Source organism: Podarcis muralis, chromosome 1, assembly GCF_964188315.1.
Source record: "Podarcis muralis chromosome 1, rPodMur119.hap1.1, whole genome shotgun sequence".
Taxonomy (NCBI): Eukaryota; Metazoa; Chordata; class Lepidosauria; order Squamata; family Lacertidae; genus Podarcis; species Podarcis muralis.
The window spans coordinates 4529700-4553654 of NC_135655.1; the positions used below are offsets into that span (position 1 = coordinate 4529700).

Sequence of the window (23955 nt, forward strand, 5' to 3'; positions counted from 1 at the left end):
CCAGAGCAGCGCACGGAAACACCGTTTACCTTCCCGCTGGAGTGGTACCTATTTATCTACTTGCACGTGCTTTCGAACTGCTAGGTTGGCAGGAGCTGGAACTGAACAGGAGCTCACCCCGTTGCAGGGATTTGAACCGCCGACCTTCTGATCGGCAAGCCCTAGGCTCAGTGGTATGAATATAATACTGTACTGCACTGGAAAGTTAAATAGGAGCCCGTCTTTCTTGTTTGAAAGCATCTGAAGAAAACCAGTCCATTTAGCCTCTCCAAAGATCTAAAACAACACAGTTTTCTTGCTGGCTATTCATAGCCAGAAAGTCCTTGGAAGTTCTGTTGCTATAATTGTTTTTTTAATTGAATCAGGTCTTTTCTTTTTCTTTCTCCTCAAGCAAGGATACTGCCTGCAAGCATTTTAATAAGCTGAATCGCTGTCCCCAAAGCATCTCCCCTCCCAGTACTGATTCTTGTTTCTGGCACATGAAACACACAATGGCTGATGTCTTGTTTTCAGGGTGACATCACTTCGATCCCGGAGCTTGCCGACTTCATTAAAGTCTTCAAGTAAGTATTGGCTGGAAATCCTGGGAGTGCAGCAAAGATCAACGAACCTTAATGATAAAAATTGCAATGCTTCTTTCCTAGAATCTCTAGGGGCTACCTCCACTTGGCTTTGAAACCTGAAGCAGCCTCTACCACATATACTTAGGAAGTAGATTTTTTTTTTTAATGTTACAGATGGCTTAAACATCTTATGCACTCAGCCCCTGGATTTATTTTCGCTGCCAGGCCAGGGCTTGACAATTAAGAGTATCTTTGAGTATGTTTATTATCCATCTATGTGCTCATGAAGTCCAAGACAGGCACAGTGGTACCTCGGGTTACATACGCTTCAGGTTACATAAGTTTCAGGTTACAGACTCCGCTAACCCAGAAATAGTGCTTCAAGTTAAGAACTTTGCTTCAGGATGAGGACAGAAATCATGCTCTGGCGGCACGGCAGCAGCAGGAGACCCCATTAGCTAAAGTGGTGCTTCAGGTTAAGAACAGTTTCAGGTTAAGAACGGACCTCCGGAACGAATTAAGTACTTAACCTGAGGTACCACTGTACTGGAGTAATATTTCAAGCTATGCAATTATAACTGCAACTAATCTTCACACTGATCAGGTTCATATACTGTACTTGTGTGTGATTTGAAGTGTATGAAAACATCAGTTGTGGTGATTGATTTGGTACCTGCAATCCATCCCTCAGTGCTAAATAAATAATGCCGGAATTGTACATAGGTCTGTGGATAAGAACTGCAGAATGGTTTGAGACCCAGCATCTTACGTTTTAGATATTAAAACTGGTTCAGGTCCTTTACTACTCCTTAGATCAGTAGCTGGTGCTGAAATATTTTCTGTGATGGAGTTCACCCTGGCAGCCATCCCAGCTGTCCTAAAATTAGGGACTGTTGCGTAGCTTGAAATATCACTCCAGTACCTTCCTTGGACTTCATGAGCACATAGATGGATAATAAACAAGCTTGATTCCGGCCAGTTTGCTCTGTTTAAGCTGCCAGAAAACACCAGCTTTAGGCTAGCTGCGCTATTCTTTAGTCAGATTTATTTTGATTTTTAAATAAGGCTTTTTATTTGGAGGGGGGGAGGAAGAGTATTATCTTGGATCAGGGCATGTGGAAACTGGAAACAGTTGTGTCTGGACTTTGACTAATGTCTTGGCAGCCTTAGTCGTCTATTGCAAGCTAATACCCACCATACTCTGGACATGACAGGAATCCAGGAATTGGTTGTATGTGTAATATAGCGAGGTATGTAGAGGAAGTGGAGAACAGTTGTTTGCAAGGCAACACATTAAAACGTGGGCTGCTTTCTGGGCTATCAGTGGTCCCTAGGAAGTCCTAGTCATCCTTGCAGTGGGTTATAGGTAGCTGGTTCCCCATCCCCACCCCGATTCTTTTCATATTGTGGGGTGGGGAGACGCTGAACTGCCTTTCCCTTTCGTTTCCTGGGCATTTCCTTTCGTTGTAAACACCATCAGGCAACCTCAGACGTATCAGAGAGCTGCAGTTTTAAAGTGGAAGCCAGCGTGGTGCTGGCAGAATGTTGGATTTAGATGACGAGGGGAACCCAGCTTCAAATGGCCCCTTCTCTGTGAAACTTGCTGGGTGATGTGGCAAGTTGTATGTTCTCTGCTAAACTTAGCCCTCAGGGTTGTTGCAAGGCTATAACTTTTGAGTACAATGCCCTAGAAAAAGAAAAAAGAGTGCGCTTAAAATCTGGCTTTTTGTTTTTTTTTAAGTGAGCAGCAGGATTCAGAAGAAAAAAATATCAGGCTGGGCCCACTGTAGATTTCTCAAAAGACCAGGAAGTGTGTATTTGGGGCATGTGGAATGGGCAGTCCTCCTTGCAAATGGCCAAAAGGCCAGCATGGGGATGAAGTAGGACCTTGTTTGGTGCTAAAACGAAAAGCTGCACTGGAGAGCAGGAACTGGAGGCAAATGCCTATGCCTCTGTTGAATCACAAGCGCATTAAGAATAAACAGCAGCAACAGCAGCTGGCAGACATCCTGCCTTCCAAGAAGCCTATCCACATTGATTTATTACTCAAGCAGTTTCTGCACAACTGCAGCAGGGTTCTGGAATCTGCTGCTACTTTGCCTAGAGTGCTCTGGTTTGTGAGGGGCCTAGTCATTGCCAGCCCATGCGGATTGCAAAAAACCCACAGCTGAGTTGCACCACATATTACAGGGTAGGATTCATCAACCTGGTGCTCCTCTGCTCTTTTTGGACTACAACTCCCATTTGCCCCAGCCAGCATGGCTGTTGGGATTTGCAGTCCAAAATAGCTGAGGGGTATCCGGTTGATGGAGCCTGGAAAATGCAGTTCAACACCTGACTATAGCTATGCGTTGCAGGGGAAGTTCAGTAACTGCAGATATAGAGGTATTTGCTTGCTTGCTTGCCCCAGTCACTCTGGGCAGCTGCCAACAAAAAATAGTAAAAACACAACACAACATCACACACTATGACTTAGAATCGCAGAGACTTAGAATTGTAGAGTTGGAAGCGACCCCAATGGTCATCTCGTTGTCTTCTGTGTGACCTGGTACTTTCACACATGCACACTGAGGCTTATGCTGACGAGTTCCCCTCCAAAAAATAAAATTAAAGAAGGTGGGTAGAAAAGAATATCAAGTCAATGGGGCAGCTGCATGGTTGACCATTCATATGGAAGCCCCAGTTGGCATGGGATGGTTATCTGTATGTAAGCAGGCAAGCTCATACCATTCCTCTATCACATAATTCAGCATTGGTTCCTGGTGAAAATATGAGCCATGGCAATGTGTCCCTTTTGTATACAATAAACCTGCAACTTAGCCAGGAGTTCCATTCTGGGGATTGCGCCTAAAACCAAAAATTGCTCATACTCAAAATATATTGGGTTCAGTGGTGGGTGGCCAAAGTTGTTTTTTTCTGAGACCCTCCTCCATTTTTTGTTCTTGTTTCTTGCTGTGTGCATAAAGCTGAATAAAGCACATAAAGTGAAATGCGGGCTTTCTGTAATCTTCACAGGAATGGTGGGAGCCATCATACACGGTTAGGCGGAGGTTATCATTCTGCCACCATTTCAGATTTAGTTTCTGGAGATCGCTCTTGGACTTGAGTTGCATGTGATACATGCTGGGTGCAAACGTGGTTTTTCCTCATATTCATATTAATTGCTAACAGGCCAAAGAAGCTGACGCTGAAGGGTTACAAGCAGTACTGGTGCACCTTCAAAGACACATCTATTTCCTGTTACAAGAGCAAAGAAGAATCCAATGGGACTCCGGCTCACCAGATGAATTTGAGAGGTAAGAAAAGGCAAGCAGGGTTTTTCTAAAATAGTTTCTCGATTGGGTTTTTTCAGAGAATTGAGGAATATAGTCAACCAAAACAGAAAACACCATAATAAAACAAAGCAATACTTTCTGTGTGTACATTTATAGCGGGGGCGGTGGATTTTGGGATGTGGCTGGCAGTCAGGGAATACATGCAATTTTGGTATACCTCTTCCCATTTCACCTCTAGTGCTGCATTCGTGGTTCATTTGTTTGTTTTTAAATTCTGCAGCACTTAATTAAAAGTGATCAAGGTGTCTTTGCTTGCTACCTAGATGGGCAGAAGAACCCTGGTCCGAGCAAGGGCATAAACATTCCTTTTTGCTTGTCATGTAATATCATCCCACTGGGAGATCCGTTCAGCAGCTACTTCACCCCTCTGTCATGTCGTACTGTTTTGTTGGAGGCAGGGAAGAGGCCGTCCTGAGGGCTGTCAGAATTGATGAAAGCTACGTTGGCCATTGTGCCACATTAATAACTTTTAGAGGGTTTAGTTGGCTCATGAAGTAGAATAGCATGGCTGTGTCACCATTTTCCAAGCATGCTTGCTACTGCTTTATCTGCCACAAACAAACCCTTGTATGTGTGGCTGTAACAAGCAGAGTCCCTACAGAATGTTCTGCTGCTGGTCTGAAAGCAAGATTTCATTCTGCATAAGTAAATTAGAGAGAGAGAGAGACTTTATCTGTTCTTATTTCTATCTCTGTCAGGAAAAGGGGGAATAATAATCATAATCATAATGCAATATGTATGCTCCCAAATTAACTACGTAAAGGGTAAAGCAAATTGCAATGAGGAGCTTTTAGAAGACATGAGAAAAAACAAATTTTTGAGAAACAAAATCAGTGCTACTTTGTCTAATCAAAACTAAGCTATTTTATTATCTAATAGCATTTCCTGGTTTTAAGCACCCCCCATCCCTTTCAGTATGCAGAGACATTTATTCAGATACCATTTGCAAGGAATTTCTGCTGCATCTGACATTCCTGAGGCTACCAGCTCTGCTTGTATTCAGCAGTAAAGTATTCCAGCTTGGAGGGTTGTGAAACAGGCATGGCTGACATCCTTAAAAAAAAAAAAAAGCCTTTGAGGCAGAAACGGAGAGAGGCTGCCAAATGACCTCAGACTATAGCTACGAGGATGTGTTCTGGGGAAGGGAAGCCTGGAATACCTTTTTGGGAGCTTTTGAACAAAGCTGCTGCTGCTGACTGAATTTTAAAAGAATTCTTTAGGAGGAGCTGAAAAAGGACTAAAATTGCATTCACTGCTTCCAAGAAAAGCGATTCCTTTTAAGAATCACACTGCTTCCATCTCTAGAGGAGGGTTGTGTTAAAAGCTGCAGCCCTGAAGGTGGTGCCCACATTCATCAAGATCCACCTGCACATTGGGGTATTCTCACCATTTCAGATAAGGGACACGGGTGGCGCTGTGGGTTAAACCACAGAGCCTAGGACTTGCCGATCAGAAGGTCAGCGGTTCAAAACCCCATGACATGGTGGGCTCCCGTTGCTCGGTCCCTGCTCCTGCCAACCTAGCAGTTCGAAAGCACGTCAAAGTGCAAGTAGATAAATAGGTACCGCTCCAGTGGGAAGGTATATTAGGCCATTATTATGAATAAAGGTTAAAGGTACCCCTGACCATTAAGTCCAGCCGCGGACGACTCTGGGGTTGTGGCGCTCATCTCGCTTTACTGGCTGAGGAAGCTGGCGTTTGTCCACAAACAGTTTTTCCAGTTCATGTGGCCAGCATGACTAAGCTGCTTCTGGTGAAACCAGAGCAGCGCACGGAAACGCCGTTTACTTTCCCGCTGGAGCAGTACCTATTTATCTACTTGCACTTTGACGTGCTTTCGAACTGCTGGGTGTGCAGGAGCTGGGACCGAACAACAGGAACTCACCCCATCACAGGGATTTGAACCACCGGCCTTCTCATCAGCAAGCCCTAGGCTCTGTGGTTTAGACCACAACGCCACCCGCGTCCCATACTATTATGAACAGTAGGCCATTATTATTTTGCTCTGTGCTTTCCACCGTGCCTCAGTTTCATTCACAGCTACCTCTGTGTCCAAATGGGAATCCAGGAACGAGTTGTTCCATCCCTTCCCATGATCGTTATCTGCTAATAGTGAACCCAAAACCAGACTTCTTCCTGCGTCGTGTAGTGTAACACATCTTATCTACCCCCACATCCTTATGCAGAGTATAAAACCTTGCTCTTTTTTATTGTAGGGTGTGAGGTGACTCCTGATGTCAACATCTCCGGCCAGAAGTTCAACATCAAACTTCTGATCCCCGTGGCTGAAGGCATGAATGAAATTTGGCTCCGTTGTGATAACGTAAGTTTGCATCGTGGGGATTTGTGACAGGGCAGCTACTTCACGTGCTTATTTGTGAAGAGTAAGTAGGGGGTGAGCGCTGCAGGGCTCTCCTGGGAACCACAAAATTATGGGACTGGCTGGCCCTGCGTATGGAGCCTTATGGACTTGGAGGCAGTGTTACCTAGGGTACTGTAGCACCCAGTTTATTTAATGTGCGGTTTGCTTGCAGGTGCATTTGGTTCTTTGAACCAACTGAAAACAGGCAGCTGAAACACCAAAACAACAGTGCCCTTGAGAGTCAGTATCCAAGGCCTATCTGAACAGAGTGGTTTTGTCTGTAGGCCTTTGAGGGGAGGGGTTAAGCAGGCCTCCTCAAGAGAGGGAATTCCAGAACCTAGACACCACCAACAGTGAGGCCCTGTCCTCAGTGGCAGGCCACAAGATCAGAGCCTCCCACAGAAGTTTTTAACAGGTGGGAAGAATCATGGGGAACAGGCGGTCCTTTAGATAGCCTGGGTCCAAGCCCTGTAAGGTGTTTAAGGTGACAAATGTTCACTGTGTGGCTGCCAGCAAAAACCTGAGGACATTTCTCAGTGCTGACCCCATCCCTGGCAGCAAGAGCCAGTGAAGTGAAACAGTGGCAAAAGCATTTTTTTCGCAATTTAGCAGAAGGAAGGGAAGTAACTAAAGGTGGCTTATTTTCAGCTGCATATTTAGTGGGTCTCTTTATTCCATATCCCGTAGTAGTTTGCAAATCGTGTACTAAAGGATTCATATTTAACTATATACCTCAGGATAGTTGCACCAGCCGCCAGTTACAATTTCGCCTCAGCCATGAACTGTGCTGGGTGGCCATAAACAAGCCACCAATTTTATATATGTGTCTCTCCCACCCACAATATGGAGGTGAAAAAACAGGGTTCCAAAGATGCACAGATGCGGTGTTCAGATTCAGCATTCACTGGGATTGACATTTAATTCCAGCACAACTTTACGAAACAGAATGCCACAATATTTCTGCAGGATGAGCCCTTTTGTCTCCTTTCTTATGGTTGGTTATCCTGCAAATGCATTTGGTGTTAAGTTTGGCTTACCGTGTATGTACCAAGAATTTCAGGTCTGGAATTGTCAGAACCAGAGTGAAATGAAGCGAAGGCTAATGGGCACTTCCTTTTCCTTTCAAACTGTAGGAGAAGCAGTATGCACACTGGATGGCAGCTTGCCGGCTAGCCTCCAAGGGCAAAACCATGGCCGACAGTTCATACAACTTGGAAGTTCAGAACATCTTGTCTTTTCTGAAAATGCAGCATCTGAACCCAGACCCACAGATAATTGCTGAGCAGGTCACCACGGACATCAACCCTGAATGTCTGGTTTCCCCTCGGTACCTGAAGAAGTATAAAAACAAGCAGGTACTTAACTTTGGAGTCTTATTTTGCTGGAGCCTTTGTCCAGAAAACAAGGTGGGTGGATTTCCAAATACGCCCAAAGGATCGTTTCCTCCACTTTGGACCCGCTTCCTTATGCTGGCCAGCTCAATATTGGACATAAGATTGTAAGGTCACTGGGGGCAACACTCTCTCCTTCGCTGTGTTATTGTGAAGCCAAGCATTGTGTGCACTGATGACACTGAAAAATCTAGGTGGTTTTAAAAAAAAATGGTTTAAAGAGACTGTGTTTCCTATTTGCTGTTTGCTTAATGCACCTTTGAAGATGGAGTGGGGAGTCTGCTTTGTGTTCATAATTACAATACTGATGGTCATTCCAGATTCATTAACATGGTGTACAGAGGTGTGTGATCTGTTTGTCAACTTCCCTGTGTTTTGGAGAGTGGTTGTGCCTGTTTCCACTAGTGGGAATTGTTCAGTTGCTTGAGTAGTGGTGGGTGCTGAGCATGTAACGTCACACGTTCAGTTCAGGCTGTCTGCCTCTGCTGTGTTTTTCTCTTGTTCCTTCCACTCTGCCCACTCCAGACCAGAATTTAAGAAATCTCTCTCCACCTGTAGTGTCTGTCCTACCAGTTTCAGGTAGGTAGTCGTGTTGATCTGATGCAGTCAAAATATTAAAAAAATAGAAATAAAAAAATTGTCCAGTAGCACCTTAGAGACCAACTAAGTTTGTTCTAGGTATAGAAGTGTGCATGCACATGAAAGCTTATACCCAGAACAAACTTAGTTGGTCTCTAAGGTGCTACTGGACAATTTTTTAATTTTTTTGTCCTACCAGTGGAAATAGTATTGTTTGCATTTCCCTTTAAGGAGGCTATTTGAACACTCCCCTCCCCCTGCCCCAGAAAGAGCAGTTCACCCTCCCTCTTTCTACTCCCTCATGACTTTTTACAGAGTACCTCTTAATTATTTTATTGATTTTCAACAAAATAAGAACAGAACAATAAGTTTACCCCATTTCCCCCACTCCCCCCAGAACAGAAGATTTAGTGTGCCTGATTTTGCCATAAACCTATGTGCATAGTCGGTGGGCGCCAGTTCATTCAAATGTTTTATATTATAAAGGGGCGCTGTATTTCAGGGGAATCATCAGATGAGTTGTTCAAGGCCTGAACTCTTCTCATCCGTTTTTCAGATAAGGCCATACATTCTGTCCCCAACCTGTGATATGCAGTAGGTGTTCAAGTCCTCTCCAGTTCTGTGCTAGGAGTTGTCGAGCTGCCACCAGGAAAAGAAAGTGATGAGCTCCTTATAACGTAAATTGAGCTGATCTTCCTTAAATATTGTTAGTAAACCCAGACTTGGATTCTATTGCGCATGCTGATTTGTATGGAATTGTCCTACCAACTGCCTTGCATCCTCTCCAACACCATGGTGAAGATGTTTTGTCTATGTAACTGATTCTTAAAGCAGTTAATTGCCATCTATAAATTTACTTAAAAGCTACCTCTTAATATTTGATGGCTTTAAAAACAATTAGGATGTTTCATTAACGCTGCTTAATTGTGGCTTTGATCTGGGATTAATCATTTAAATCTGCAAAGCAAACAATCTTAATTTGTTTTGTTCAGGCTGTTGTTAAAAAGTGACCAAACTTTGGAATTTGCTGAATGAAGGATTTGGTTATCTTGAGCAGCGCTACCTGGAAATTTTATTCAGCCAGCACAGCAAAACAAAACAAAACAAAACAAAAAATAATTTTTGGCCAATATATTTCCACTTAAATAAGTTTGACCCCATGGATGTTGATAGAATCAAGTGATCTGAAGTGGAAATAAGTAGTTCATAACTGGCATAGTCAGGTCTAGAATGAAAGCTATGGCTAGCAGAATAAATCAGCACTAGGATTTGTTTTAGCTCAGTTTACAAAGTCTCCTTCTGAACATGCTTGGGCTGCCTTACAAACTCTGTTTTTCAAAGGCTTGGTGGGGAAAACACAGGAATTGAATGAATTCAACAAAACGTTTTTGTTGAATACATATATTCAATTCCTGTGTTTTCCCCACCAAAGCCAAACTGGCTTCGGAGTGTTTAGTAGCATTATAAGTTGTGTCCTGCAATAACCGAAACGAGCACCAAAACATGTGACTCAGTGCTGCTGCAGTCATGTGTAAGTTTTGGTGTAACTCCTTGATTGGCGCTTGTGACTATTAATGTTTGTGTGCCACCACACAATTGCTCTTTGGTGTCCTAGCAAAACGGGGGGCGTTGAGCAGTGTATCCATTTACTCATTTATTTAGACCATTTCCATACCACTTAATACCTCTATAAGCGGTGCACAGAAAATTAAAACGTGCTGTGGTCCTAGTACATCTTCCGTGGTGGGGTTTTTTCCCCATTTCAACTTTAAATGCTTGACATTCCTACCACTGGAAGGGAACACTTCCAAGAAGTGTGTTGTGCTTTTGGAGCTCTCAGCTATGCATGATTCAGAACAGGGTGTACAGGGCAGCTTTCCTTTCCCCAACCTGCTGCCCTCCAGATGTTTTCAACTACAACTCCCATCAATCTTAGCTGGCACAGTTACGCTGATGGGAATTGTAGTACAAAACATCTGGAAGACACCAGGTTGGAGGTGGTTAGGATTAAGGTAACAGAAAGCATGGGGGTGGGTTGCAGACAGCCTGTTTATTACTTGGGCAGTGCAGCAGAAGTTTTTATAATGTTCACTTGGAGGATATATTTTTTTTGAAATTTAATTACAGCGGAAAGTTTCTTACTGTTCTTGAATTGCAGGGACAGCCTCTGTGTGCCAAAGAGGGGAGATACCATCCAGAAATACTGGGGGTGGGCAGATCCCTTCCTTTAGCACAGTGCTGACAACCTGTATAACTTCCGTTTATTCTCTGAAAGAGCCATTATACCCAGCATGGTGAGAGTGCATGTAATGAAATTATGATTTATTTGTTTTTAAAAATGATCTTTGAAGCATGCAAGAGGGCATTGATGTAGCTTGTGCATTAAGAAGTGATGTTGTGGGTAGCAGGAGAGGTGGGGGGCAGGATAAAGTTTACCCATTCTGACCATCAAAGGTTCCCTTGATGTGGAAATGGATTGAGTGGAGAAGCAGGAGGGGCTTCGGTTAAGGAAAGCCTGCTAGAGGTGTGGACTTGTATTTTGTTAGCATTGCCTTCCTTGGATTGCTTAGATCTGGGAGGCTGCACAGGGATGTCGTGTGATGTGTTGTTGGTGGAACGAAGGAAATGCTGCCCTTGTGGAATTTGCAGAATGCAGGGAGTAAGTGGAGAGCAGGGAGGGCTGCTGCTTCTGAAGTAGCAATCTGTTGATCTATGAATCTACAGCAGCCGTGGACTCGTCACGTGCCGGGTCTCTTTCCACTGCTATGAGCAGGACTGGTTTCCACTACAGAGCTCCACGCTTTACAGTGCGAAGTTCAGCTGCCACACTTGAAATAAGCAGCAAGCTCTAGGAATCAAATCTTGACAGTTAAGGAATGTAGGAATCTGCCTTATATTGATTCAGACCATTGATCCATCTCACACAGTATTGCTGTCTGCACTGACTGGCAGCAGCTCTCCAGCATTTTAGGCAGGAAATCTGCCCCGCCCCGCCCTGAGATGCTGGGGCCAAGGCTCTGCTACTGAACTGTGTCTCTTCTGCTGTCTGCTCTGACTGGCAACAGTTCTCCACACAGGACTTTCCCTGCCTGCCTGACTCTACCTGAGATTGCATTTCAACTGGAGATGCCTCCAGGTGTTGGGCCTAGGAAAGGGAGCCTTTTTCCCACGAGCCCTTCTGCAAAATGGAGGTAGATCTTGGCAAAAAGACATTTGGTGAAAAGTGCCAACAGGGGTGCGGCGTTTCCCCCATATTTAGTTGAAATAGGATCTCTTCTTCTTAACTATAGAAGTTGTTGTTGCCGTTCAGAATTCATATTGTGTGCCAGCTCATTGCTTCTGACTCCTCAGTCAGGTGCAGTCCTCTGCCCTGGCCAATCACAGCAGACAGACTCAGTTGGGGGAAATGGATGTTAGATGTTAGATCTGTGGTGGTTCAGTCAAACATTCAAATCATTCCATAATGCTGCAGCAGCCCAGTGGTTAGTACAGTGGTACCTCAGGTTACATACACTTCAGGTTACATATGCATCAGGTTACAGACTCCGCTAACCCAGAAATATTACCTCGGGTTAAGAACTTTGCTTCAGGATGAGAACAAAAATCGTGCTCCAGTGGCACAGCGACAGCAGGAGGCCCCATTAGCTAAAGTGGTGCTTCAGGTTAAGAACAGTTTCAGGTTAAGAACGGACCTCCGGAACGAATTAAGTATGTAACCAGAGGTACCACTGTACTTGATATGCTGGTGGCACTGCACTGCTTGAGTACTTCTAGGTTTCTTGGTAGTCTTTGCAAGCAATTTTTCACTCTCTGCCGAATATAAGCTGTGCCTGAGTATTCCTGACTGCAGAAGAAGAGTGGAAACAGGAAACCCTCTTCCCATTTTACCTTTCCTTTCACATTTGCTAGAGGAGAGGAGCTGGTGCTCTCAAACTGCAGGTGGCCTCTTATTTCACTACAGCCGCCAGGCCAGAAACCTGCTGGAGATTGCTGCTTGTTTGCATGCGATTCGGGTAACTTGCATACATTCAGCAACTGAGCTGTACACACTCAAAGCAACAGTTCGTTATGCTGCAGTACGTGATTCTTTTTGCTCAGAAAACAAAAAGTTCATTCCATGGATCTGGAGATCAGGAGCTGCAGAAAACACAGTTTAACTTGCGCTTCTTTTTTCCTCGCTCTCCAGTCTGAGATGATAATCCTGCATTATTATTTTTTGGGTTTGCTGACTTGTTTGCCATTCCATTTTTCACCAACTCGGTCAGCTTAAAACAGTGTTTCCCAACCTTGTGCCTCCAGCTGTTTTTGGACTACAATTCCCATCATCCCTTGCCACTGGTCTTGCTAGTCAGGGATGATGGGAGTTGTAGTTCAAAAACAGCTGGAGGCACAAGGTTGGGAAACACTGGCTTAAAAGCTTGCCTTAGAAGACAGGGTGAAAATCGTCAAGATTCTGTGGGCTGTGGAAGGTCGTCCCATGGCTGAGTCTCCATTCTCTAGAACAGCCTTCCTCAACCTGCCGCCCCCCAGGTGCTTTGGGCTGCCCCAGCCAGCCCTGGGTTGCTGCAGTCCAAAGTACCTGGGGAGCCCCTGGCTTTTCTGCACTCCTTTTTGCTCCCTTCTTCATGCTTGTGCTCATTTCCTGCTGCTTTTCACCCCAGGACAGCTGTTCGTGGTGAAAGGTTTTGAGTTTTTGTTTTGTTTTAATTGATTTGAACGACAATTGTTGATAATTTGCACATTTTCCTCCCTTTGCTTTGTTGCCATATTTCTGATTTGCCTCTTTTTTTTCTGCTTCCTTTTCTTTTCTTCGCATTTGCCTTCTGCAGCCAGGCTATATAAGAGACTTGGTAAGTGACAGTGAACATAAAATAAATAAGCACTTAAAAGACTTTGCTGTGTTGTGAATATATGCTTAAAAGCAGGGAAGGGGCTCTCAGAGATGCGCTATAAGAAGCGTAGCGTGTGTTGACTTGCAAGCGCTTCCGTGTGGTGTTATGCTATGTCACGGCATATGAGTAAATGAGAAGCAACAGGCGGAGATTCCCCACCCTTCCATCTCTCCTTCTGCCTGCTTTCCTCTGGGACAAGGGTGTGCTGTGTTTTGTACGTGGCTACTCTTGTGTCTCCTCCTTTGCTTTCTGGCACTAACACCAGGAAATGCACTAGTAATGGCAGATCAATAAAGGGCTTAAAGGTAAAGGGACCCCTGACCATCTCGCTTTACTGGCCGAGGGAGCCGGCGTACAGCTTCCGGGTCATGTGGCCAGCATGACTAAGCCGCTTCTGGCGAACCAGAGCAGCTCACGGAAACGCCGTTTACCTTCCCGCCGGAGTGGTACCTATTTATCTACTTGCACTTTTGTGCTTTCGAACTGCTAGGTTTGCAGGAGCTGGGACCGAGCAACGGGAGCTCACCCAGTCGCGGGGATTCGAACCGCCGACCTTCTGATCGGCAAGTCCTAGGCTCTGTGGTTTAACCCACAGCGCCACCCACGTCCCTAATAAAGGGCTTAGATACCAGCAATAGTGAAATAGAGCCTCCACATTCAGAGAAAGTGTAGCCCTAAAATAAGCAGTCGACCGGAAGACAAAACAGGGAATTGTGGGCTTTCTGAAAGCATCTGGCTTTCCATCGTAGGAAACAGGGCACTGGGCTGGATGGAAATTCTGATCCGGCAAGGATGCTCTAATGGTCACGCATTCTAGCTTAGGGGTGAGCACCTGCCAAGTCAATGAGCCGTGGAAAAAAGGAGACCTCTTAATGCAGCTGCTCTCGCTGATCCCTCTTGTGACTTCTGGCTTCCAGGAGACCGGGAGAGAGTTATGGATAGGCAGCAAGCCTGATGGTGCACTCTGTTCCCATAGCCCATTGCTTGCACAGTGCTCCTGCTGTCCCTTCTCTTCCTTAATAGTAGCAATAAATAAATCAAGCGTTTAAACAACTAGGTGCTGCACAGCCATTAAGAACAACGAAGCAGATGGCCAGGCCTACAGGCTTATGGTCAAACACATAAAATAAGGAACAAGGCAAATGCGAGACCTCGGAGGTGATGGAAAGTTAACACTTCCTGGACAGACATTCATGACGTGCAGCTACCCATGGCGTTGCCAAGTGCGGTGACTAAATGTGCATGCGCTCCCTTTTGGCTCTTGGCCCTTGCCAGCCTAGCTCTGAGCAAAGCACCTCCAATGGCTATGTGGTGGCAGGTGGGTTGTAAGCGGAGAAAGCACCTTGCCAGTTGCCGCTGGTCACTCGAAGGCCTTCTTTGCTGCTCCCTGCAAGTGAGCAGAAGATTTCACTGCTGCATCTAATGCCCCTCTGGATGAATGAAGAATGCATATTCTAGAATGGGGGAGGAAGAATGAGCAGCCTTGTTTACTTCGCTCAGCATCCTCCCCCACCAGCTTCTTCGGCAGCGCATTTGTGACCTTTGCTTTTGCTAACATGCTTGGTTTTTAAAAACTGCAAATCCTTCCAACAAAGACTTAACCAGGACAGGGCGGACAAGGAAGGGAAAGGGACCAAGAACCTCAGTGCGGGAGAGACAGAGCAGCTGAGAACTCTGGTTCCTTGAAGCGTTGCCTGTTTTTTAAAATCCAGAGACGTCTGCAGAGGCTGCCTACTTTATCCTCACTCTTTTTCCACATTCAAAAGGATTAGAAAAAATGTTTAATCCTAAAAAAATAAAAGGTAGCTGAGACGGGGTATACTTGTCATTTTTCACAAGCTAATTAATTTGGGGGCATTTTTCTCTTACTTGCATGCGACTGATATTGCCCATCACCCATTTGCCGGTGCGTATCAGTGCACATGAAACCATCCCTGGCCCATTTCTTCCTTTTTGGGGGAGGAAGAGAATCTGGCCCTGCACAATCCCAGGTGCCTTTGCGTCTCCCAAGGCGCGCTCCCTTCCCCACCACTTGATAAATGGGTGCACAGCTGTTTCTGTGAATGTGCAGGGTTGTTAAAAACAATGATAATCAGAGCAGCTCACATTTTCAAGATATACATCACGCAGAAAAACATCCTCAGAGATCAGTATTCACAAGATATTTGCAGGAGCACAGTTGCAAGTTTAAGCGCAGGCGAGAAACTGCAGGGGCATGTTGGGGTCATTTTAATAAACCTTCTCCTCTGTCCCCCCCCCCCTCCCTTCATACAGCTCTCTGCATTTTGTTCCCTTCTTGCCACTGTCAATGCGGAGTATCAACTCTCTCTGTTGCTGCCCTACAGATCACGGCCCGGATCTTGGAGGCCCATCAGAACGTCGCCCAGATGAGTCTCATTGAAGCCAAAATGAGATTTATACAAGCTTGGCAGTCCCTCCCAGAGTTCGGCATCACACACTTCATTGCAAGGTCTGTGCAGTTATCCACCAAAAACATCAATGTGCAGGTGTGAGAGATGGGAATGGCAAGTTGGGTATATGGGCTTCTTCAGTTACCCATTGCCCATAAGAACGGAGAACTGGGAGCATAACAATATAAACCTTCTGCTCTTGAGTTGTCTCACTGGGATTTAGGCAGTTTTTCCCACCCCGAAACTTACGGTATTTTTCTACACTGCCTTTCCAAAGTAAGTCACCGAAACCAGTTCCTGGCAACGAAAACAGCTGAATAAAAAGCACTACAGAGCAGTAAAAAATCTGTTAGACTGAATGTAAACATAGGACAGCATTTCCAAAGTGCTGGTGGAGGGAGGGAGGGATGTATTGAGCCACATGAAAACTGCTGGTGTACACAAGATCCAAATCTGACAATGACTCGCGAAGTGCCCGCTCCTTACAGGTATCCTTGCCTGCTGCATCTTGCCATTATTTTACTTCTCCAGATTTACCACCTTCGTGGCCTCTTGTGGGCCACCTGATTCCGCCCTTCTTCTGCGTTGGCTGTAACCGGGCCATTCAGTTGTTCCTCATACAGTGATGCTGAGTAATGGCCACCTCTTGAAGGAGGCTACCTGTTGTGCTTCTGCTTGAGTCAGTGCAGAAGGCTTGCTTTGTTGCCTTCGGGAACCATGCTTCCTATAGTCGTAACTCATGGCACAGTAAGTGCAGCAAACAGCCCAAGGAGTGAGCTTCTCTTGAGGCAGTTAGTACTTTCTCACCGTTAGGCACTTTGGGAAAGAATGAGACATTGATGTAAAAGTGTTTGTTTATACAACTTGGACACCTCAGGTTCCAAGGGGGCAAGAAGGAAGAACTTATTGGGATCGCCTACAACCGGCTGATACGGATGGATGCAAGCACCAGCGACGCTATCAAGACATGGCGGTTCAGCAACATGAAACAGTGGAACGTGAACTGGGAAATAAAAATGGTAAGCAAGGCATAGAGTTCTCTATGAAGGTCACCATTCAGTGACACATGGCAGTCAGGCCAGAAAACCTGCAATCTGAAGCAGAACCAGGGAGGGATGTGGCCTTAGAACAAGAGGGTGTGGGACCCGGGGAGAGTTCTGAGGGCCAAAATACACCCTAAAGAACTTCAGATTGTTTGCACACTTTGGTTATACGTTGAAGACGTTAAAAACGGTGGCTCATGTGACCAGCTGAATTAGCAATCAATGATCTCAGCATTTGACTAGGTCAGGGGTCTGCAACCTTTAAGACAAAAAGAGCCACTTGGACCCATTTCTGAAGGGAAAAAAACTGGGAGCCGCAGAACTGGGAAGGTGACGTCGGGACGGTGTGTGACTAACACATGCACCACCCCCATGCGACGTCACAGCCAGTACAGCGCCCACCACAGTGGGGAGTGTCGGGGCGCATAATGCACCTCCTCCCCTCGCTAGTATCCGCCCCGGAGCCGCAGCAAAGGTGTAAAAGAGCCACATGCGGCTCCAGAGCCGCGGGTTGCAGACCCCTGGACTAGGTTGTCTTATTGAAGGATATGGCATTCACATGATAAGGAAACTCTGGCTGGTGAAAGACTGTGGCTATCTAAGATCTTTCCATTCTGTCAGTCAGATGGGAAATGTAGCCATATGAATGGCACTAGCCACAGTTCCTCGATTCAGTCGTCAGGGCAAACTCTGGTTAGAGAAGGGGTGGCTAACCTCTAGCTTCCCATGTGGTGTTTGGCTGCAGATCCCATCATCCCTGGAAGCTACTCGTGCCGCCTGGGGCTTCTGAGAACTGAAGTCCAGCAACATTGTCAGAGCCGCAAATTAAACCTCCTGGTTTTGACAAAGCTGAGGAAGGACATGGCATGTAAGAGGGGAGGGATCACATGTGTTTTCCCCGTATTCTTAGTCCTCTCAGCCTTGGTTGGGAGAATCCTCTGGATTGTGCTGCAGCGGATAAAATATTAGACCTAGGACAGGGAGGCCGGGGTTCAAATTCCTGCTAGCCATGGAGCTGTGTGATTTTGAGTCAGTCAGTCTCTGCCTAGCCTACTTTGTGGGGATGTTGTGATGATAGAATGGAATAATTCCTGTGTACACTCTGGGGCGGAGGAAGGGGGTGCAGTGGTTGTGGGCCGCCCCAGGTGCCACCACTGGGGGGGGGACAAAATGCTGGGCAGCACTCACTGTGGGGCCTGCAGCGTGCCTGAGCCACCGCATCTGAGAGACACTGTGGCTTGGGTGCACACAGGCTCCGCACTGCCCAAACTGTCTGCCTGCTGCCTCCCCCCCCAGCTGTAGGGCGGCTGAGTGGGAGGAGGCAGGCAGACTCATTGAAGGCCCTGCAGAGCGCCTTGCCCCGCCCCAGGCGCCCATGCGGCTTCCTCCACCGCTATGTGCGCTCCTCTGGGCTCTTCAGAGGAATTTGGATAAGAATTTGAATAGGTGTGAGTTAAGTGGCAGTGTTGTCATGAAGGGCCCTTGGGCACAACCATTTAGGCTGGCACAAAGTTTTGTGTTTGCCTTGCACTTTCAGGTAACAGTAGAATTTGCCGATGACGTCCGAGTGTCCTTCATCTGCACCGAAGTGGATTGCAAAGTGGTGCACGAGTTCATTGGCGGCTACATTTTCTTGTCAACGCGTGCGAAAGACCAGAACGAAAGCTTAGACGAAGAGATGTTCTACAAACTGACCAGTGGCTGGGTGTGAGTCGGATGAGACCTCCCGTTGTACTGACAGAAACTCAACGGCCATATTAATATTTAACTTCAACAGCTGTTATCCGAAATATGCTGCTTAATCAAGTTAAGCTTGAAGTGTATCTTTACTCTTTAATATCATGGAAACTTTTGCATTAGCAGACCAGTTTGTATGTGCACTAAACAGCACTTCCGTTAATCTGCTAGAGCAAGACAATAACACGAACCGTGTAACGCTGACGCTTGTGCCTCTCGCCCCCCCCCCACGCCCCTCCCCTGCCCCACCTCAGCCAGAAAGTGGGGCCTGGTCAGGTTAATTTCTGACAGATGTAAGCTAACCAAATCAATAAACACCTCTAAGCCATCTTAACTATAAAGATACCCAGGGCCTAATCTATATGAAGTCTATTTATCATGGTTAATGCATGTTTTGTGAGTTTTTAATAAATAAATAAATATATATATATATATTGTAAAAATTGACATCCATGTGTCAACACCCCTCCTACTTTTAGAAGTAGCATTTGTTTTTTTTGGTGTGCAATCCAGGAAGCCCTCTTTGCTGCCCCTCTTTCCCCATTCGTTTCGTTGGGGTTTTGCGCATGGGTGCCTCATGTGCAGCAGTGGTGCTTGGCGGACTCTTGTCCTTTGGCCCCTCATTTTCCGCACTACGTAAATCAGGTCCATTGCAAGGATCTGGAGCTTTTTACAAAAACAATCATGCGTGGCCTTGAAAAATACTCCCTTCGTTAGGTTTTAAAGCGTATCTGTTATAACTTCTTGTTTCCTTTTGATAATCATTTATATATATATTGTGTGTGTGTGTGTCTCTTTCATCTTTCCCTTTATCTTTTTTTTTTACACCGTATTGTATTACGAACACCTTTAGTATTCACCAGCATAGTCACGGTCTACCTAAGATGATATGCAAAAAGGAAGACATCATTACAATATGAAGTAAAGGTCTATGAAGTATAAGGATTTGTGTGTGTGCGCGTGCGTGTAACTAATGTAAAAAGAAAAACACAAATTTTATAAAATTGTACAGGTTTTTCTTCCTTTTTCTTTATTTCTTTTCTTTTTAAAAAAACTAGTCTCACAAGCCAAAGTAGGAATCGCAATAGTACCAAGCGCATTGGCCTTATGGTATGTTTTTAATCTTAAGTTAAAATCCTGACTTCCTTATAGCTATGCCACAAAGCCCTTAACAAGACACAGTTGCCTTGGCTCGAGGGTCCCCGCTTTGAAATTAACACTAACAGCCAGGGAGACCCCCAACTCGCCCTGCCTATGCCAAGGGGAGAAACCAGTATTGTGCTTACTAGTCCCGTGACATGAAACACTATGTACAAATGCCTTGTATTTTAAATAAAGGTCAAATCTTTTATTTAACCTCCAGTCTCTGTGTGTCCATTTAGTATGTGTGGTTGTATTTCTCTGGAAAACTAAAAAATACATTTTTGGGGGGGGCGGGTGGGAGAGTCTAGTGCATCACAGAGGTAATTTCTTGACCTATAATAGTATTTCCCAGGGCTGCTCAGTCATAAGTGTTCCAGAGTCAATGCTAATTACATTTGGGGGGAATAAATCATGAAGTTCTACAAGCCAGGCTGAATTTGTTTAGGGCTAAACATCGCCTCTGTACCCTTTCAATTGGTAGTATAATGTAATCTGAAGGCAATTTCATATAGACAGCGTGCAGAGGTTGCTTCTAGTGGAAAATAATCACAAAGTGGGCTTCCTTCCTGTTGGAGATGAAATGTAACTTCCAAAGCCAATAAAGGCAATCTGGCCAAACCCTCTTCATTAAACGCATCAGTTTTGCAAGCCTCAGTAACGGAGACATACAAATGTCAAACTTGCTTCATGTTGCTCTTTTGGTCTCAGTGCAACTGGTTTTCTCGATGAGGCTTGAGCAGGAGAGTTGCATAACTTATTTTAGCTAAGCCATTTGTGTTAAGGACCTCTTGACCACTGGATATGGGAGGGAACTGTGGGAGAAAGGGCAGGGTGTTTGATTGGCTGAGCCCCGGGGAGCGGGTCCGTCCTCTCCACCCCATCCCAGCACATAAGCTTTCAGCTGAGCTTGGAGGCACTCATAGGTGGGTGAGGGCATGAGGGTGCTCTGCCAGAAGCACTTGGACGTTTGCCGTTAAACATTCTGGAAGAGCGGGTGCTCATCGAGGTGAGATGAGGAAATCTAAAAGACACAGGGATTTGGACGGAGATGCGAATGTTGCAGTGTTGCCAAACACCAAACAGACTGAATCGGACAAATGTTTTTCTCGTCCAAAAATTAGTTCAGGTCTACATCTACTACTTCACTGGTTGTTGTTGTTGTTGTTTAGTCGTTTAGTCGTGTCCGACTCTTTGTGACCCCATGGACCAGAGCACGCCAGGCACCTCTGTCCTCCACTACTTCCCGCAGTTTGGTCAAAATCATGCTGGTAACCTCGAAAACACTATCCAACCATCTCGTCCTCTGTCGCCCCCTTCTCCTTGTGCCCTCCATCTTTCCCAGCATCAGTGTCTTCTCCAGGGAGTCTTCTCTTCTCATGAGGTGGCCAAAGTCTTGGAGCCTCAGCTTCAGGGTCTGTCCTTCCAGTGAGCACTCAGGGCTGATTTCCTTCAGAATGGATGCGTTTGATCTTCTTGCAGTCCATGGGACTCTCAAGAGTCTTCTCCAGCACCATAATTCAAAAGCATCAATTCTTCGGCGATCAGCCTTCTTTATAGTCCAGCTCTCACTTCCATACATCACTACTGGGAAAACCATGGCTTTAACTATACGGACCTTTGTTGGCAAGGTGACGTCTCTACTTCTGGTAGTAGTGGCAATTCCTCTGTCAAAGTCACCTTCCAAAAAAGGTGTTAAGCCTATTTATTTCCTTGTGTGGGAAAAGTTCAATGCCTATGAGGCTAGAAGCTCTTCCTCAGACCGTTTTATGCCAGCTAAGAATTTACTGGAGGAGCTTAATCAACAAGTCAGCTGTGGCTGGAACAGGAAAGAGAAAGAGAGACACAGTCTGGCTTATAAGGAGGAGGCAGGAATGACCCTCTGCTGCACAACGCAGGTGTAGATCTGCATCTTGCTTCAAAGAATTGTAGGGCTGGAAGGGACCCCAACGGCCATCAGTGTCACCATCCTAAGATTTTTAAACACACAACACACACAATCAGGTTTCTAGCCCTCATGACGGTGAAGGGGTATTTTGAAACCTGGTGAGAAGGCTCCATGAGTTTTCATTCGTCAGGGAGTGGGATTTTATTGCTCAGCAGATTTTCTTGTCTCTCCGTGACTGCTAAAAGCAGAGTAAGTTGAGCAAAATAAGCAAATACTTGCAAAATCTCTTAATTGGATGGCTGTTTGCAGCTGGATTCAGTTTCCCTTGGCACGGAAATTAGGTCACAAACTTGGCACAGACCTGCCCTTTGCCCTTTCCTCCCCTCCCATTTCCTCTTCACTTCTGGTCCACACTTTTCCCCCTGCCAAAACAATAATAATAATCAGCAATATGTTGCTTTGGTTCCAGTATTCTCTGGGAGGGGCTGGTGCTTGCATAGAAGACCTCTCCTCAATAAGCACATAGGCAGCAGTGGCTGGAGAGCTTCTTCTGTGACTGTCAAGCTACCTTGTAAAGGCTTCATTTCCTTCTCCCTCCTCTTCCCTCTTTCCTCTTCAAACCACACATAAAAATACAGAGGTTTGCTCAGCGCTCGTTAACCCTTTTGGAGGGATCGTGTGATCATGCTTCAATGAGGATGAGTGGGACAATTTGGGAAATACTGTCCAAATGAGACGCTTATTAACACTCAATTTCCAACTTGGAGAGGATTGCAAGCCACGTGAGCAGCAGACCTTTTGTGAGATAAGAGCCTCCAAAATGCTAAGTAATGCATACTCGTTAATAAGTCAGTTAATAAGTCTTTTTGTGCCGTTAGAGCCCCTGAGCAGTAGGTCTGTTCTGTTCTGCTGTCTGCCTCAGAGTGTGAGTTTGTAAGAGTTTTAGTGATAAATCTGTGTAACACATTCATAACATAAGTAATACCTGCCTGCTTTTGTGCATGTATATTTAATCTAACAAGTGCAAGGACACCGTGAGTATAAGCTATTGCTATTTAAAAGAGTAGTTTTTCTAGCAGACCTTCATGAGATACGAACATCCATCTCTTACATCTTATGAGCCATATGAAAGACGCTCAGTTTCCGACTTGGGGAAGGTTACAAGCCACTTGGGAGGCAGAGCTTAATATTCAGTTAGCAGACTTGGAATGGCAAAGTATGTGGGCTGAGACTCATTTAAAACTACTTTTGCAAAAATCAGAGAAGCCAACCGAAAACGGTCACTGGACCATGCTAAGATTGAAATACACAAAGCCAAGTTGTTCACCTCTGCAGGAGGAGTTGTTCTTCCTTTGTGGTGGGTGTCATGATTTTTGTACCCATCAACTCTGTTGTCCAAAAATTTGTTGTTGTTTAGTCGTTTAGTCGTGTCCGACTCTTCGTGACCCCATGAACCAGAGCACGCCTGGCACCTCTGTCCTCCACTACCTCCCGCAGTTTGGTCAAACTCATGCTGGTAACCTCGAAAACACTATCCAACCATCTCATCCTCTGTCACCCCCTTCTCCTTGTGCCCTCCATCTTTCCCAGCATCAGTGTCTTCTGTCCAAAAATACATATTCCCTAATTCCACTATTGCACTCCATTTTCAAGTAGAGCAGAAATATGTAGACATTCAAGGATCCAATATTTAGTGCCCCCCCCCCCAAAGCTAGATATCTCCTATCCCTGGAAAGGTCCTGTCAGTTCACAGTTGGCATGTCGGGATCTGGCAATTGGCCCCTGATGAGAAATTGACTCAGCATTGCAAGAAAGCCTGAAGAGAATTTTGCACGTACAAATTCTCAGAAACGTTCCAACTTATTATCATCTCTGCAAAAGATAAAACGTTCCCATTCTGGAGTGAGTCTTTAGTTCCTGTTTTGTAATCTCGTACAGCAGCATTTGAGGTTCTGTATCTTGAAGACCTTTTCTGTGTTCCTATCGCACTGGGACACACTTGCTATTTTGTAGGGTTTCGTGAGTTCTCCTGTTGTTTTACATAAGAGGAAGAAACCACAACCCGAACAGAGGGCAGCTTATCGACTCCCTGAATCTGGTCATACGGTGACATGTCCCTTGTTGCCAGTGTGTGGACTGGGCAAGAGTGGGGTCAGAAAGAGCATGCACCATGAATTCACAGTGAATTTTGCATGAATTTTGTGAAGAGTGTGTGTGTATGTGTGTGAGAGAGAGAGGGGGGGGAGGGAGGGAGGGGGAGAGAGAGAGAGAGAGAGAATGAAACAGCACAGCCACATGCATTCCTTGCTGGCCACTGGAACAAAGATTATTATTTCTTCAAAGAGCTGTCCTCCTTCCCATGGCCCTTAGCTGACCCTCCTTCCTCTCTGGATCTCATTCCCAGCATTGACTTCAGCTCCTTCAGTCATCCTTTCGCTGCACTCGTGGGTCGTGTCAACCTTTTTGGTGCAGGCAGGCTGCCGAAATGGCTAGCCCACTGTTCCGCTGACCCAGGGCAGAGGAGACTTTATCTGTGTAGTCATCCTGCGAAGGGCTGAGAGCAGCATTCTGAATTTGGAACAGATCCCTGTGTGGAAGTTCATGTAAAGCCACT

General features: G+C 45.6%; 1 protein-coding gene across 5 annotated transcripts in view; it reads left to right on the forward strand.

Annotated features, from left to right (window-relative positions):
- Positions 1-19669, forward strand: part of FERMT2 (FERM domain containing kindlin 2) — a 92112-nt gene extending 72443 nt beyond the window's left edge. For 3 of the 5 annotated variants that reach the window (XM_077936198.1, XM_077936257.1, XM_077936310.1), the window contains 8 exons: positions 514-563; positions 3735-3859; positions 6115-6221; positions 7394-7615; positions 13060-13080; positions 15468-15592; positions 16411-16552; positions 18114-19669. In XM_077936198.1, the coding sequence (XP_077792324.1) occupies positions 514-563; positions 3735-3859; positions 6115-6221; positions 7394-7615; positions 13060-13080; positions 15468-15592; positions 16411-16552; positions 18114-18287 (966 nt within the window). In that variant the 3' untranslated portion in view covers positions 18288-19669. The remainder of the gene's footprint in view (positions 1-513; positions 564-3734; positions 3860-6114; positions 6222-7393; positions 7616-13059; positions 13081-15467; positions 15593-16410; positions 16553-18113) is intronic. The other 2 variants (XM_077936226.1, XM_077936286.1) reach the window with 1 other exon arrangement.
- The last annotated feature ends 4286 nt before the right edge of the window (positions 19670-23955 follow it).